Genomic DNA, 15294 nt, shown 5'->3' on the forward strand with positions numbered 1-15294 from the left:
TATAAAAGACATAACCCATGTTTGAAAGTAACAACCAACGATAACAATATAAAAATATATCATTTTAATAATACTGCTAGACTGATAAGAATTATGTTAGCTGAAACCTGTATATTTTAAAAAGATTTAACATTTAGACGACGTTAATCGTGATAAGGTACAACGATAAGCAATTGAAATGAAAAGTTCAATCATCCTAGCAGTATCCAGTAAGTCACCGTAAGTATACACTTAATTTACTAGTTCATTTTTTTATTACTGGTTTTACTTATTCACAATTTGAATAAACAAAAAATCTGATAATCCTGGTACTATAGTATACGATATGAAACTGTATGACAGATAGATTGATAAGTTGATAAAAATTCACATACTGTTATAACATGTCAAACAGAAGATTCAACTGTCACTTGGATTGAAGAAAATAAATTATCTTCCATCTGCTCGGGATCAGTTCAATACCACTTGGTAGAAGAAGCCATAAACCTGCAATAAAATGATAATTGACGAAATTGGAGTCAAGAACAATTCATTCACTCCAACAAATAGGTAAGAGATTATATTTTTTTGGAGGATAAACTGAGAAAAATATAAAGAAGAAGCATGTGTATGTGTATATGACATTTTAAATTGTGAAATAGCTTTTCTTAGTATAAAAAAATATAGATAAGAATGTTTTCATAAGCATGTACGTCACTTGTTTTTGGTGGTCATTTATTTAATTTTGATATTAAATTAAACATACTTTATCTAGCATTCATTAACATTCCAAATCTTTTTCTGTTCCTTCCTTTCTCTCCTTCCTCTTTATGATTTCATTTACAATTTATAATAATCACCAGTAGTTGTAGATGCGTAGTTGTAGATATAGTCGTGGTAGTTACTGAAGTTTAACAATACTAATTTTATCACGAGGTCTACAGTTGATATTCATTCTTTTGGATACAAGAAAGAATCCGAGATGTTTAGAAATGAATATAGAAAAAGCCGAAAATTATCTCGGTACAATAATGCACTCAAGAATCTTATTCCATTTCGTCTGGATAAAACGTATGTATTAATTTTTTTATTTTTTATTTTTTATTTTTTATTAATTTATTTAACTGTAAAAATAATTTTTATTTTTTTATTTTTCTCATCAGTTCTGAGGAAGAAATGCCAATTGACAAAGCCGGATTTTTTTCAACTATATCCTTTTCATGGATAACTAAATATTTGTGGGTGTCATATCGTAAAGGAATTACTCTAGATGATTTACCAAAGCCTTCACCATATGATACAGCTGATCACAATGCAAAGAGGTACTTAATTTTATTTCTATTAATTCTTTTTTATCTTAACTTTATAATTTTAATCTTTTATTGTTCTAATAACTGTGAGTTTACTTGATGATTAGTAATTATTGTTATATATTTTTTTTAATATCGTGTTAATAACACTATTTTTTTTAGATTAGAAACTTTGTGGAATGATGAAGTTATGAGAAATGGTTTAACAGGAGCTTCATTTTCTCGAGCTGCTTGGAAATTTATTCGTACTAGAATATTTATGGCTTCGCTCATGTTTGGTTGTTCCGCTATCCTAGGTTTTCTTGGGCCTGTAATTATTTATTCAAAGGATAAATTACATTTATTTGGCCGATAACTTTTTCAATTATTATTATTTTTTTTATTTTTTTTTTTTTATCAACAGGCAATAGTCATGAGAAAATTATTAGAGTATGTAGGCTCTCCAGATGGCTCAATATACACTGGAATAGTATGGATAATTTTACTGATGATCTCAGATTTATTAAGAGTTACATTTTTTAGTTGGGGCTGGAGTGTTTGTTACAGAACTGGTTTGAGAATGAAATCAGCATTTACTAGTGCAATGTACAGAAAGCTTATCAAAACGAGTAATCTAAGTAATCAAGATTCCGGCAAAGTATGTTTAATTTTTTTATTAGCACCACCACAATTATTTTTATCTATTAATGAATTATTTATGTTTATTATAGTTAATTAATATGATGTCTAATGATAGTCAAGCCGTGTATGATCTCTGCATCTATACACCAATGATAATTGCTGGGCCTATTATCACAATTTTAATTATTATTTATATCCTACTTGTTTTGAGTCCTCTTGCTTTATCAGGATTTTTATTTTTTTTCTGCTTTTATCCCTTGCAGGTATTAAAAATTTTTTAAAAATATATTTTGACAGATTATATATTTTTAAAATAACTATTTATTTTATTTTTTGCAGTATTTTATTTCTCATCTTAATGGCTACTTTAGAAAAAGAAGTATTACAATATCTGATCAAAGAGTTTCTGCAGTTACTGAAATTTTTAATTGTATTAAATTAATTAAAATGTATGCATGGGAGGATCCCTTTAGCTTGAATCTCCTAGGTAATATTTTTTATATTTAAAAAAATACCGAAGCCGTTGCAGTGATAAATAAATAAATAATTATTTTTGAAATAGAACTACGAAATAAAGAAAAAACTTGGCTTGCAAATATGTGCATAACTCGAAGTTATGGTTCGTCTTTGACAGTTACCATTCCAATGATTGCTGCAATAATTAGTTTTTTAGTTCATGTTGCTGGAGGGTATAGTTTAACTGCTGCACAGGTAATTCATTTATTTAAATAAATGATTAGAGTTATAAGTTATAACTATTGATTTTTAATATTCATACAATTGAATAAATGAATAGAAGTTAATAAAAGTACGCCAACAATTTTAATAGGTATTTGTATGTCGTAAAAATAATAAAAAGGTGATATGAATTGTTATCTATAATAAGATGTTCTATTGATTTGTAATTTACAGGCTTTTCCAATTTTATTTATTTACATAAATCACATGAAGATTTGTCTTTCAGTAATCCGAGATGGATCAAAACAAATTGTCGAGTCTAATATTGCTTTTGAAAGGATAAAGGTTTTTTTTTATTTAAATTTAAAGTTTACTAAATTTTTTTTCGCTCGCTTATAGGCAGCAGTTCATTATTTATCAATTAAATTACTTCATTAATTATAAAAATTTAATTAGACATCAAAACGACCTATGTAACATGAGATAATAATATAATTTTATTAACTATTTCTGAAAAATTAATACAGAAGATATAACTTTAAATATTGCATGATTTAATTTTTTTCCAGAAGTCATAAACTAATAAATTAAAATTATATCATCGGATTCTTATAACTATAACATTAGAGTTTATTTGCAGGTATTCCCATTTGTACTATTATTAAATTCGCAGACCCGCCATATGATATCATTTTTTGAAGTGGCTATAACAACGATTGTTAATACAAAAGTATCTTTCTCTAGAATAAAGGTGCATATTATTTATATATTTATACAATTTTATGAACCTTTGCATCTTTCAGTGAATGTTACTTTATTTAAGTTCTCAAATCATAAAATAAGATTGCCTTTCTTTTTTTTTTGTTAAAGTACCAGCAGTTATGCAAGTTTCCACAACTAAAGCTTCATACTCTACTCATATGCAAAAGGTGATGTCAAAATGAAATAAATGCATGAACATTTTATCAATCGTTGAACCTGAAAACAATACATTGAATATCGTTGTTATTTTTTAATTACACACTTGTAGTATAGTTTTTTTTAGCTACACCACAGCTTTAAATGTTTTTTCATAATCATTCATCATCATGCTTAAAACTGTTGCCTGTAGCTTTCTCAAACTTATTGACTTTAACTGAGTTTCTTTGTGTTATTAATACTTTTATTGGAATTATTACGATTATTTTATTTCAACAGAGTATAATGTGTATGGAAGAAAACAATAGCTTTATTCAAAAACCAATTGTTAAAAGTCAAGCGTTATCTATTATGAATGGAACGTTTGTTTGCGATGTTGATTCATGTAATCTAAAGTCTGCACAGAAGAAAAAGTAAATTTCATTTATTGATTAATTTATTTCAATAGTATATATTGTATACAAATTTGTTTTTATTTTTTTATTTTTCAGGAAAAGAAAACTCAATAAAGATGATTTAGAGAAAAATGAAATAGAGTCATTGATGCCCAAACGAATTGAAATTTTGAGTGACATTAATTTCGAAGTCGCTAAATCAAAATTAATTGGTATTTGTGGACACGTCGGAAGTGGAAAAAGTAGTCTTCTGAGAGCTGCTTTAGGACAAATACGAATTACCAATGGAAAAATATCGCGGGATGGTAGCTGTGCGTACGTTAGTCAGCAAGCATGGATTCAAAATGCTTCATTAAAAGATAATATTTTATTTGGGAATAAGTTTGATTCTCATCGATATTATACAGCAATAGATGTATGTTGTTTGCAAGAAGATATTGATTTATTGCCTGCTGCCGATGAAACTGAAATTGGCGAGAGAGGTGTTAATTTGTCAGGTGGACAAAAACAAAGAGTTGCCCTTGCGCGTGCGTATTATGCTAATCAGTATGTATATTATATTTAACCAATTCTATGGGCTTTTATATTATATTAGTTTTTTATTTTTTTTTTTTTTTTTTTTTTTTTTTTTTTATGTTATAGAGATATTTATTTTCTCGATGATCCCTTGAGTGCAGTAGATATCAATGTTGGGTGGTATATTTTTGAAAATTTGATCCAAAAAGCTTTAAAAGATAAAAGTATCATTTTCGTTACTCATAAAATTCCAGTAAGATTTTTTTTTGTTAATAAATTATTTATTGTCCAATATCTAATTTTTTTTCTTCAACTGTGTTCAGTATCTTAGTCGTTGTGATCAAATTTATATGATGAGCAACGGAAGAATTGTAGAACAAGGTGACCATGTATCACTGCTGCAAGCTGGCAAAGAATATGCTTCAATGGTTAAAAGTGATAAATCTATGATGACAAACTCAATATTTAATAATAGGTATTCAATTGTCCTTGATTAGCCAAATTTTTTTCTTAATTCAATAACTATTTAACAATAATTATAATTTTGATAATAGAGATAATTATGACAGATTATCAAAATTGTATGACAGTTCTAACGATTTAACTCTTAAAGAAGATAGAACAAATGATGAAGGTGATGAAAAAATAAAGAACGACGAAGAAACTATTGGTAATTATAATTTTACAAATTCAAGTCAAGACCTTTGCAATGACACTGAATTTAACTTAAAAAAAAAAAATTTTATATACAAAATTTTTCTTATTCTTTTAATAAAATACATTTAATAAAACGTAATATGTTACTCCTACGTTTTAAAAAAAATTTACACTTATTTATAGACGGTATGATTATTGAGCCAGAATATATGGAGAAAGGATCAATAAAAGGACATACATATCTTCTTTACATTGGTGTTATGGGTGGTTTTTTCGTCGCTTCTATTGTGCTAGTCAATGTTCTTATAAATACGGGTTGTCTTTTATTCAGTAATTGGTGGCTAGCTACTTGGATAAAAGCTGGTAGTGGAGTAAGTATTGATCAAAAATAATTAATAATATTAAGAATCCTACGGATCAATGGATTTATATAAATTTTATAGTCAATGTTTTCTATTATTTATAGGGACGGACAATTACTGTCGGAAATGAAACTTTTGTATCGAATAATATTATTGACAATCCTGATATAGGGTATTATCAAATTGTTTACGCAGCTTGTATCCTATTTATTTTAGGATCGAGTCTTCTTCGCGGATATGTCTTGACTCGCGTTGCTCTAATAGCATCTACCACATTACACAATCAATTATTTAAAAAAATAATGAGTACAACAATGCAATTTTTTGAATCGACGCCAAAAGGACGACTGCAAAATTTATTTAGTCGGGATATCAGTGAATGTAAGTTCTATGAATAATATCATATTCTTCTGGAGTTATTGAAGAATTAATTTTGTTTTCAGTGGATGGCCTATTGCCAGTAAATATAGAAAATTCTTTGAATAGTATTTGCCATGGTGTATTAAATGTACTGATGGTTTGTGTCATACTTCCTTATTTGATTATACCATTTATACTACTGAGTATTTTGTTTTATTTCGTCGCCAGATTATTTAGGTATGTAATAATTTATAAATAAAATTTATCTTTATTTTTTATAGATTCAATAAAAATTTCAAATAATCGTTTTAATAATTATAGAAAAACTTTAAGAGATTTACAACGGCATGAAAGTGCATCCAAGTCACCGATTTTTAGTTTTGCAACAGCCACTTTTCAAGGGCTTGATACTATCCATGCATTTAAAAAAGAAAGTCAATTTATTGAAAAGTAAGAGGGTGTTTTATTATAAATTTAAAAAAGCAATTAACAAATATTTATAGAAATTTCATTTGATTTTAGATTTTATGAATATATCGATCTCAATGGTACCTGTGAATTCTTGTCATCTGTATTACTCCGCTGGGCTGCAATTAGATTCGACTTTTTAACTATAATTGCGTATGTATGTACTGGATTTACAGTAGTTTTATTGAAAGGTAGCATACCACCTGCAATGGCAGGTCTTGCGTTATCTTTCTGTGGCCAAATGACTGGTTTTTTGCAATACACTATAAGATTACTATCGCTAACTGAATTGAAGTTTATCAGCGTCGAAAGAATGGGTTTTTATTTAAAAGTAAGTTATTAAAGTTAAATGTCATTAAAAAATATAAGAATCAATAATTATGGAGATATATTTTTTTTGTAGACTTTAAAAAGTGAAGATGAATTTACAAAGGAGTCTACGTCAGAAAAATCCTATGATAACTGGCCACAAAAAGGTGCTATTGAATTTAAAAATGTTGAGTTAAGGTACAGAAAAAATACTCCAATCATTTTAAATGGTTTATCGTTTAATGTAGTAGCTGGTGAAAAATTGGGTATGTTGAATTACTTATTGCCCATAATTATATTAATATATTATTGGTCGTATTGCTTTAATTTTTTTTTTTGCAGGAATAGTAGGCCGAACGGGCGCCGGAAAAAGTTCTTTAATCACTGCGTTATTCAGATTAGTAGAATTATCAGATGGTTCTATAAACATTGATGGAAGAGATATAACAACAATAAGTTTAAATCAACTGAGAAGTAAGCTATCAATAATACCCCAAGATCCTATTTTATTTAATGGATCAGTAAGATATAACTTGGATCCGTGGAAAGTAAAAACTGACGAAGAAATTTGGTCAGCTCTTGAAATAACAAAACTAAAAAATAAAGTTTTAATGATGCCTGGGCAATTAAATGCATTTGTTGATTCTGGTGGGTCAAATATGAGCATGGGTGAACGACAGTTGCTCTGTTTAGCGCGTGTTCTTTTACGAAAAATAAAATAATTATTTTAGACGAAGCTACGGCATCAGTAGACCCTCTAACCGAGTCTATTGTCCAAACTACTATACAAGATCAGTTTTCTGACTGCACAATAATGATAATTGCCCATAGATTACAAAATGTTTTATCTTGTGATAGAATTCTTGTTATAAACAGTGGTAAGATTGTAGAGTTTGATACGCCTGGTAATTTACTTGATAATCCGGAGTCTCAATTTTCAATGATGATGAATGCTGCGGACAAAAAAAACAATAATTATTAATTTTTATATAAATGCGATTCAATCATACAATAATCAAAATGTATTTTTAATCAAATAATAGTGTATTATAAATAAATAATTGCATATATGTTTTGTATAAACTGGATGTCTTTTAATTTTTTTTAACTAAATTTTCTAATTCCACCATATGTTAAAATATGACAACTCATATATTATTATATTATATTATTATTATTATATATAGCGTTACTGATGCCATAAGGGCATATAATAAAAATTCAATTTTTTTTTTAAATCCAAAAAAAATTTTTAGTTTGAAGAAAATTTTTTTTTTGCATTTCTTCACGTTTCATACAAAAATACGTTGATTCCCGAAAAAAAATTTTTTTATACGCTCTTATGACTTTTCACTGGGATCTTTTGCCGGTACACGCCCTTATGGCATCTGGAACGCGATATAATATATTTATCAATACATAAATAACGGTCTCCCAAAATTCCTAACCAGAGTTGAGAACCTTGTTATATATACAGCGCAGTATCAAAATACGTCGCATAACACGATAAGTTCACAGCTGAAGCGGTATTCCATTGGTTACTATATTGTCATATTTACATCAATACATAAGGTTGTTTTTGTTTACGTCCATGACACTGTCATTACAGTGCAAAGACTTTTTGGGGTAAGTAGTTTAAAATTATTATAAAAACAATTGAATATACAAAATAAAACTGCTATCAGCTGAATAATTTAAAATTGAACAAAATTTTACATTACTATGTAAAAAAATAATGTTCTTTTAAATAACCTCTTTTTTTACATTTCTAAAAGATTAAACTGGAATTAAAAAATATTTACAATTATTTATTAAAGTTAATTGTTATATATCTTAATTTTACTATCAATTTTAGTCAACGTATTAATATTGAAGTGACTTAGATAGCTATCATTAATCGTAATTAATTTTGTAGAAAATAAAATTTAAAAAATCGATAATATTTCACCATCATAGGTAATCAATTTATGGTGACAATTGTTAAGTTCTGGAGTGGTAAAAAATTTCAAGGAATTTTATTTTATCCCCAAAATTAATTAATATTTATATTTTAGAAAAATTTTTAATTTATAATTTAAAAACTCAACTTTATAATTTCATTACTACTGTTTTTCAGATCAGGAGAATAAATATTTACCTTTGCTCAAAAGATTTGTACCTTTAAAATATCAAAATCTTTGTACAATTTTATTTACTTAATAAAAGGATCAATACTGGATGTCAGATAAGTTCACATAGATAAAAAAATAAAACTTACTGGCCTTGATACTCAAGAAAATGGATTTTAATTGCGGTATGTATGCATAATTTTATTATTTATTAAATTTACTAAAACTAAATGCACAATTTCTATGTAAAGTATGAACAACAATTATATTTTTCTAGACAAAAATACTTTCGAACCAGTACATGGATCCGACGAAATGCTTAAACAAGCTATTCCGTGTATAATATCAACAAAATATATGAACATTTCTATGATGGAAAGATTCAAAGATAAATCATTCGAAGAACTGCATTTGGAAAATTACAATGAAAGAAAGTCAAGTTTCGGGAACAATAATGAAGATAACGAAAATAATCAGTTTAATGTTATTAAGGATCATGCGGAGGAATTAGTTAACACTTTATGTAAAATACTGTTAAAAGTGAACCAGACTGCTTCTAACAACTTAAAACCATCTAAAGCTAATGAAACACAATCAAGCAGTTTTCCTTCTGGGAGTATCAAAATCACACCATCACCTTTGCATCTACCGAAGTTCGATCCTTTTGTTGAGTTTCCTTCTGCTTTCAGTACTACTACTACTACTACTACTACTACTACTGACTCTATGAATCCTACTTATATTCCTACTTTCGGTCCCGTTCAATCGAATAAGGATTTGTTGCCATTACGAAAAACTAATTCAAATACATCAACTACTTTTACCTGGCCATCAACACCCTTCACTAAATCTGTTTTTGCTCCTAAACAATCTACTTTTAATAAACCCTCAACTACAGAAAAAGAATCTTCTACTTCGAAAATAGGTTTTCAATTTAATCCATTTTTAAACCTCCAGGATTTATTTTTAATCCAACAACATCTTCACCAAATTTTTTAAATAAAACATCAACTACACGATTAGACCCCTTCACTAAACAACCCACATCATCAAGTCATAGTTGTTGGTATAATTTACCTGTTGATAACCCTTTCACAAAATCAACGACCACTCCTGCAGCCTTTAATTCTTTTCCATTATCAAATTTCAATAATAACGCTAAAATTTTGGCTAATTATTTCAATTCCAATTTAAATTGGGAAAATCAGAATTCTCTCTTAACTCGGTCATCAAGTCCTCCTTTTTCTGACCTTACTTTGACAAATGGTATCTATGTTCACAAACCATTCAGAATAAACAAAAGGTAATTTTGTTCATGTTTACTTAAAAAATTGTGAGATAAACTCTGTACATAAAATTTTAATTAAAATTTTTATTTTCAGCAAAGAAATAGGTGAAAAAAAAGAACTCAATGGTGATGAATTTGTGTCATCGATAATAAATTGCGCTGAAACGCTGGAAAATATTGCTTTTAAAGATCATAAATCAAAATTAATTGGAATCTGTGAAAAGTATAACACACATAAAACTAACATTTTAAAGTCTACATTTGTTCAATTACAAGTCATGAAGTCAAGGTTTAAATCTTATGAAAAGTTTGCTTTTATCAATGAGTCTGCTGGATTTTTAAACGCCACAGTACAAGATAATATTTTGCGTGGCAATACGTACAACCCTCAACGCTATTATAGTACAATTACATTATGTTGTTTGAAAAAGGATATTGATTCGTTTCCCCATGGCGATTTAACGCAGGTTGGAGAGATTGGGATTAAATTATCAGATGCACAAAGACAAAAAATTATACTTGCTAGAGCATATTACGCTAACAAGTAAGTAAATGTTATATACAAATTATTTGTATAAATATATTTTTTTAATAACATTTTTTTTTATTTACAGAGACGTATATTTCTTGCATAATTCATTCGATAAAATTGATAGTAAAGATGTTCGTTTTATATTTGAAGCTTTAATTCTTGGTGCTCTTAAAGAAAAGGTCGTTATTCTGATTGATGATAATCCTACTGTAAGTATTTTAATAATTTCATTTATTAACACTAATTAACTCTTTTTACTAATAACATAAATTTTTTAGCACCTTGGCCATTGTAACACAATTTATATATTAAAGAAAGGTATAATTGTTGAAAAAGGTCCTCATAAATTTCTGTTGGAGAATGATGCATTTTATGCTTCATTATTTGAAAAGGATGATCCCAGTGTTGTAACAGAGAATAAAGCCATAAATGATCAGTCATCAGATAAAGCAAATAAAAATCAACAGCTTTGGTACCTAGTGCAAATCATGATACTTTTGAGATAAGCAACATTAATAAAGACCTCCCAGACGTTCAGAAGAAAGCAAATAAAAATGACAACACTGAATTGAAGAAAGGAACTCAAGAAGAAGTTGATAGTAACAGTGATGTGTTTATGCACTATCTACATCTAAAATATTTAGAGGCCGTCAAAAGGAACGATCCAGACTATATTGATTTCTCAAAATTCAAAATGAAAACCAAATTAGTAATATTGAAATAAAAACACCTGATCAACGAGATGACAAACAAGAAAAACAACTTGACGAATCTGCAAAGGATGAGACTGACAAAAATCTGTTAATGTTAAAAATGATGAAATTGAAAATGATTTTGAAATTTGCTAAGAAATATATGAAGATTAATTTAACAAACCTTTGATCATTTTAAGAATTTTTGTAACATAAATTATGGCAAAAAAATTATTAAAAAATTAAAAGTCCAATTTTTAAAAATAGTTTTTCGGTACAAATTTTTTTGTTAAATAAAATTTAAAGAAAATGATCAAGTGACTGTTAACATTAATTTCATGAGAAATATTTAAGTTTTTTAAAACTTTGTAATTTTAAAAGAAGAAATTATTGTAAGAAGTATACTTTATCTAATTTATAAAATATTCAAATAATAATTATTGTTACTATAATTTTTTGTTTTTTATTCAATGAAAAATTGCCAGTGTTGATTTTTAAAAGTAATTCAGAAATTGATTTAAACGATTCTACAATAAACATAATTTATCATAAAATATTTATGAATAAAATATTTATATAAGATTTTATCTTTATACTCATGTTCTATGTTTGAGAATGTTCTTTCTATCCAAAAATACAAAAATATGACATATTTTCTACTTAAAAGTTTTGTTATTTCTCCCTATAAAATTGTTACCAACTATTTTGTATAAATTGTATAAGTATAAATATTTATGATATGATTTAACATTTTTAAATATTAATCAGTAAGTTTGAGCTATCAGTCATAATTGACCAATAAGACGTTACTTCGCAAATTCGTATGATCATCACAAGACTTACGACGATCAGCGCTACTGGTGTACTTTTCTATCATTTGTCATCGAGTAACGCATTAACCGGTTTGTCGTCAACTGTCGATTGTTTAGCTTAGTCAGGTTTGTTTTGTCATTTGATATTGTTATGTATATCTTTCATGTTTAATCCAATCCATGCATTGTCAAACTTAAGCATCCAAATATTTTGTCAGTGAGTCAGCAGCCTTGTTAATAAATTTAACACTTGTGATATTAATTCATCATTAGCGGTATCTTCATTTTTGTGAATAGTGTTACCGGCATATTTTGGACGCTTTGTTTTCAGTTAAAAGTAAGATTTATTTTTATCAGTAATTTACAATAATGGTTTGTGCACAATGTTCAATTTTATTTAAATAATATTAACTGTTGCTTGATCAAGTGACAGTATTTTTATTTTATTTTTGTAACATTTTATAAAATTTAAAATGAGACTGAAGTTAGCAGACACTTGACAATTTTTTTATTTTTCTTGAAAAATAAACTAGGCATAGAAATTTTTTTATAAAATCTCATTTATAATTTTTCAGAGCTTCTAAAAATGAAATTTTCAAACAAAATTTTCTTGCTATAATTTGTTTATTAAAAAAATTTTTAAATTATCAGATGTCTCTCAATTTCAGTATCATAATTTAAATCAAGCCACGTGCAGTGTGTAATTTTTAATTTAATTTGGTAATTTATTATTTTCAGCATCCATCATGGATCGTTTTTTAGATGAAAAGCTAAACAATCTAAATTCACCTAAAGTTGTTGAAAAAGTAGTTAACGATAATTCTATAGATGAAAATATGTCAGAGAATCCAGAAGGATTGGTTAATTTACAGAGTAGTAGCACAAAACAACTACCAGATAAGATAATATTACAAAGAACCCAGATAAGAGCTGAAAGTTTAAATATTAATTCAGCGAAAGCTACAAAATTACCTATTAGCGATTTTTTTTTACCAAAATTGCCGAGTGATACTCCAACTCAAGGACTTGATGATGGACTTTTGTTTTTGGTGAGCCAAAAGTCAATGTTGAAACGAAACAATTTACGTTTTCTTTAAAACCCAAAGAAGTTCAAAGGAAGTATGAAATATTTTTATTTATTTATACACTGAGAAAAAAATACTTTTATTGAGAAAATTTTTTTGATACAAGAATTTATATTCTTGAAAATTTTCAAGAATATGTATTTTTAGCTCAAGAACTTATTAAATTGATTGAAATAATTTTTACTTAATTTAAATAAAGCTATTCTCTTGTTTATCTATTATCCAAAGATAAATATTGATGCTCTTCCCTTCAGAAATTAAGAATTAATAATAATAAAATATTTGATCGTTATCGAGTTTCTTGAACTAAGAAATTGTTAATTGAGTAAAAGTATTTTTTTTCTCAGTGTATCAAAAAAGCTTTCAATCTAATAAGCTAATTTAATTTTTACTATTTTTATTTATACTATTTTCTAATTTCAGGAGTGCTTTGCCTGATAAAAAACAACTTAACGAAGATGAATCATTGATTTCTCTACTAACGTGCATTAATAGTTTAAACACAATTATTTCTAAAGCAAAAAAATCAAAAGTGATCGGAATTCTTGACAGCCCGAAATCTAATGACACAAATACAATTAAATCCGCTTTGTTGCAACTACGTCTCGCGCCTGATAAAGCTCCATGGGTTGGAAATGCTATTTTTGTCAACAATCAAGTTCCAGCGTCTGAGTTTATTATTAAAGAAAACATTCTATTTGGAAATAAATACGATGCCCAACGTTACCATTCAGCGATTGCATTGAGTTGCTTACGAGAAGACCTTAAATTGTTCGTAGATGGTGATAAATCTGTAATTGACAAGAAGCATTTACAATTGACAGACACACAAAAGGAAAAACTTGCGCTTGCAAGAGCGTTTTACGCTAACACGTAATTAATTTTTATACTCAGTTTTTATGATTAACTTAATTTTTAAAAATACTTTATTAAAATTAGTTTCATACTCTTTCAGGGATATTTATATTTTAGAAGACATTTTAAATTCGATTGATGAAATTACTGGAGAATGCATATTTGAAACTCTCGTTCGAGGCGCTTTAGAAGAAAAAGTCGTTATTTTCATCACTCACAACCCAACGGTAAGTAATTTATACACAAGTTTTTATATTTAATTTAATAATTTAATTTTGTTTTAAATTTCTTAGTACCTTAGTAAGTGTGATGAGATATATGTAATGAAAAATGGTGAAATAATAGCGCATGGGGATCATCGATCATTATTACAAACTAATGAGCTTTATGCATCTATGATCAACGCCTCTATTGATAGTTTCATTGATAAAAAGTATTTTTAACTATTATTTTACGAATTACTTATTATTATTTATTTGAATTGTTTTCGTAATTAATTTTAATTTTTTCAGCGTAAAAATAATGATGAAGGATGAATTAAATTCCAGTGAAAGAGAAAAAGCTGAATCACGTGCTCTATGCCTCAACATCAAAATAATGATTATTTTTTTTACAATTGTATTATCGTTACTGTACATGCTTCAACATGTGTCAATGGAACAATTTTGCAGTCATGTAGCATCTACGATAATGTAAGTGTCTTGACTAAATTTTTTTTTATTATCTAGTCTGATAATCATATTTATTTTATTCCTATTTAATTTTTAATCTGCTTTCAGGAAAATAGTAACAATTTTCGATGATGTATAATATCTCACAGGTTAATACTTTTGAAATTTAATCTTATTCATCTCGCTTCTAGAAAAATCAAGCTGCTGATGAAATTATGGATTACCATCGATATTTTCAACCAAAAAAATTCAGTTAATTACTTTTCATTTTGTATTTTTCATACCTCTGCATACGTCATAGTATTTCCAATCATTTCATAAAATTAAATTATTTCTTTTTATTTATTTATAAAAAATGAATGTGTTCTGTAATGCTTAAGTTGACTTAAAATAATAGATATGTTATTTTGTAAAATTGTTTGCGTTAGTGGATTATATAAGCCAAAAAAATTATATTAAATTAATTCTTTCGTATTTAAATTTTGTTAAATTGTTCAAAAAAAAAAATTAATTGAAATGCTATGGATATTTATTTCAATATTTGTTATAAGTCCCAGAACTGTGATTTATATTGAATAAAAAATTTGTATGTTATGAATAATTTTTTTGTTGCTTTCTATAATTTGTCAATTTATATATTTTTAATTTTTACATTTTCGTAATTGTTAAATATTAAAT

General features: G+C 27.0%; 4 protein-coding genes across 4 annotated transcripts; all 4 read left to right on the forward strand.

The window, feature by feature from the left end:
• Positions 1–80: 80 nt before the first annotated feature.
• LOC141530602 (ATP-binding cassette sub-family C member 5-like) lies at positions 81–7656 on the forward strand. The gene is given in 24 exon segments (XM_074247798.1): positions 81–219; positions 395–549; positions 916–1050; positions 1143–1301; positions 1452–1599; positions 1693–1926; positions 2000–2173; positions 2250–2397; positions 2473–2621; positions 2823–2933; positions 3229–3339; positions 3786–3919; positions 3998–4447; positions 4544–4670; positions 4741–4892; positions 4972–5087; positions 5258–5445; positions 5541–5817; positions 5880–6033; positions 6118–6246; positions 6319–6595; positions 6668–6839; positions 6916–7284; positions 7287–7656. Coding segments are annotated over 23 exon segments (4236 nt in total). The 5' UTR covers positions 81–219; positions 395–496; the 3' UTR covers positions 7556–7656.
• A 395-nt stretch (positions 7657–8051) lies between these two features.
• On the forward strand, positions 8052–9984 carry LOC141530852 (uncharacterized). The gene is made up of 3 exons (XM_074248216.1): positions 8052–8199; positions 8690–8866; positions 8959–9984. Exons 2-3 carry the CDS (start codon positions 8851–8853, stop codon positions 9678–9680), a joined length of 738 nt encoding a protein of 245 aa, XP_074104317.1. The 5' UTR covers positions 8052–8199; positions 8690–8850; the 3' UTR covers positions 9681–9984.
• LOC141530853 (ATP-binding cassette sub-family C member 12-like) lies at positions 9676–11196 on the forward strand. The gene is made up of 4 exons (XM_074248217.1): positions 9676–9984; positions 10064–10513; positions 10584–10710; positions 10780–11196. The coding sequence occupies exons 2-4, from the start codon at positions 10248–10250 to the stop codon at positions 11005–11007; spliced, it is 621 nt and encodes a 206-aa protein (XP_074104318.1). The 5' UTR covers positions 9676–9984; positions 10064–10247; the 3' UTR covers positions 11008–11196.
• A 1555-nt stretch (positions 11197–12751) lies between these two features.
• On the forward strand, positions 12752–15217 carry LOC141530291 (ATP-binding cassette sub-family C member 12-like). The gene is made up of 6 exons (XM_074247314.1): positions 12752–13065; positions 13514–13963; positions 14046–14172; positions 14239–14378; positions 14458–14637; positions 14725–15217. The coding sequence occupies exons 1-6, from the start codon at positions 12752–12754 to the stop codon at positions 14753–14755; spliced, it is 1242 nt and encodes a 413-aa protein (XP_074103415.1). The 3' UTR covers positions 14756–15217.
• Positions 15218–15294: the final 77 nt, after the last annotated feature.

Source organism: Cotesia typhae, unplaced genomic scaffold (genome assembly GCF_013202065.1).
Source record: "Cotesia typhae breed Kobodo isofemale line unplaced genomic scaffold, CoteBio_Ctyphae contig_5, whole genome shotgun sequence".
Lineage (NCBI taxonomy): Eukaryota > Metazoa > Arthropoda > Insecta > Hymenoptera > Braconidae > Cotesia > Cotesia typhae.

What these genes read in the sequence shown, in the direction of transcription:
- LOC141530853 (XM_074248217.1), top strand. Translation starts at nt 10,248, where the DNA reads ATGAAGTCAAGGTTTAAATCTTATGAAAAGTTTGCTTTTATCAATGAG. An exon ending in AGAGCATATTACGCTAACAA is followed by an intron (nt 10,514 to 10,583) that starts GTAAGTAAATGT and finishes TTTTATTTACAG; the next exon opens with AGACGTATATTTCTTGCATA. An exon ending in TGATTGATGATAATCCTACT is followed by an intron (nt 10,711 to 10,779) that starts GTAAGTATTTTA and finishes TAAATTTTTTAG; the next exon opens with CACCTTGGCCATTGTAACAC.
- LOC141530291 (XM_074247314.1), top strand. Translation starts at nt 12,752, where the DNA reads ATGGATCGTTTTTTAGATGAAAAGCTAAACAATCTAAATTCACCTAAA. An exon ending in TTGTTTTTGGTGAGCCAAAA is followed by an intron (nt 13,066 to 13,513) that starts GTCAATGTTGAA and finishes TTCTAATTTCAG; the next exon opens with GAGTGCTTTGCCTGATAAAA. An exon ending in GATAGTTTCATTGATAAAAA is followed by an intron (nt 14,379 to 14,457) that starts GTATTTTTAACT and finishes TAATTTTTTCAG; the next exon opens with CGTAAAAATAATGATGAAGG.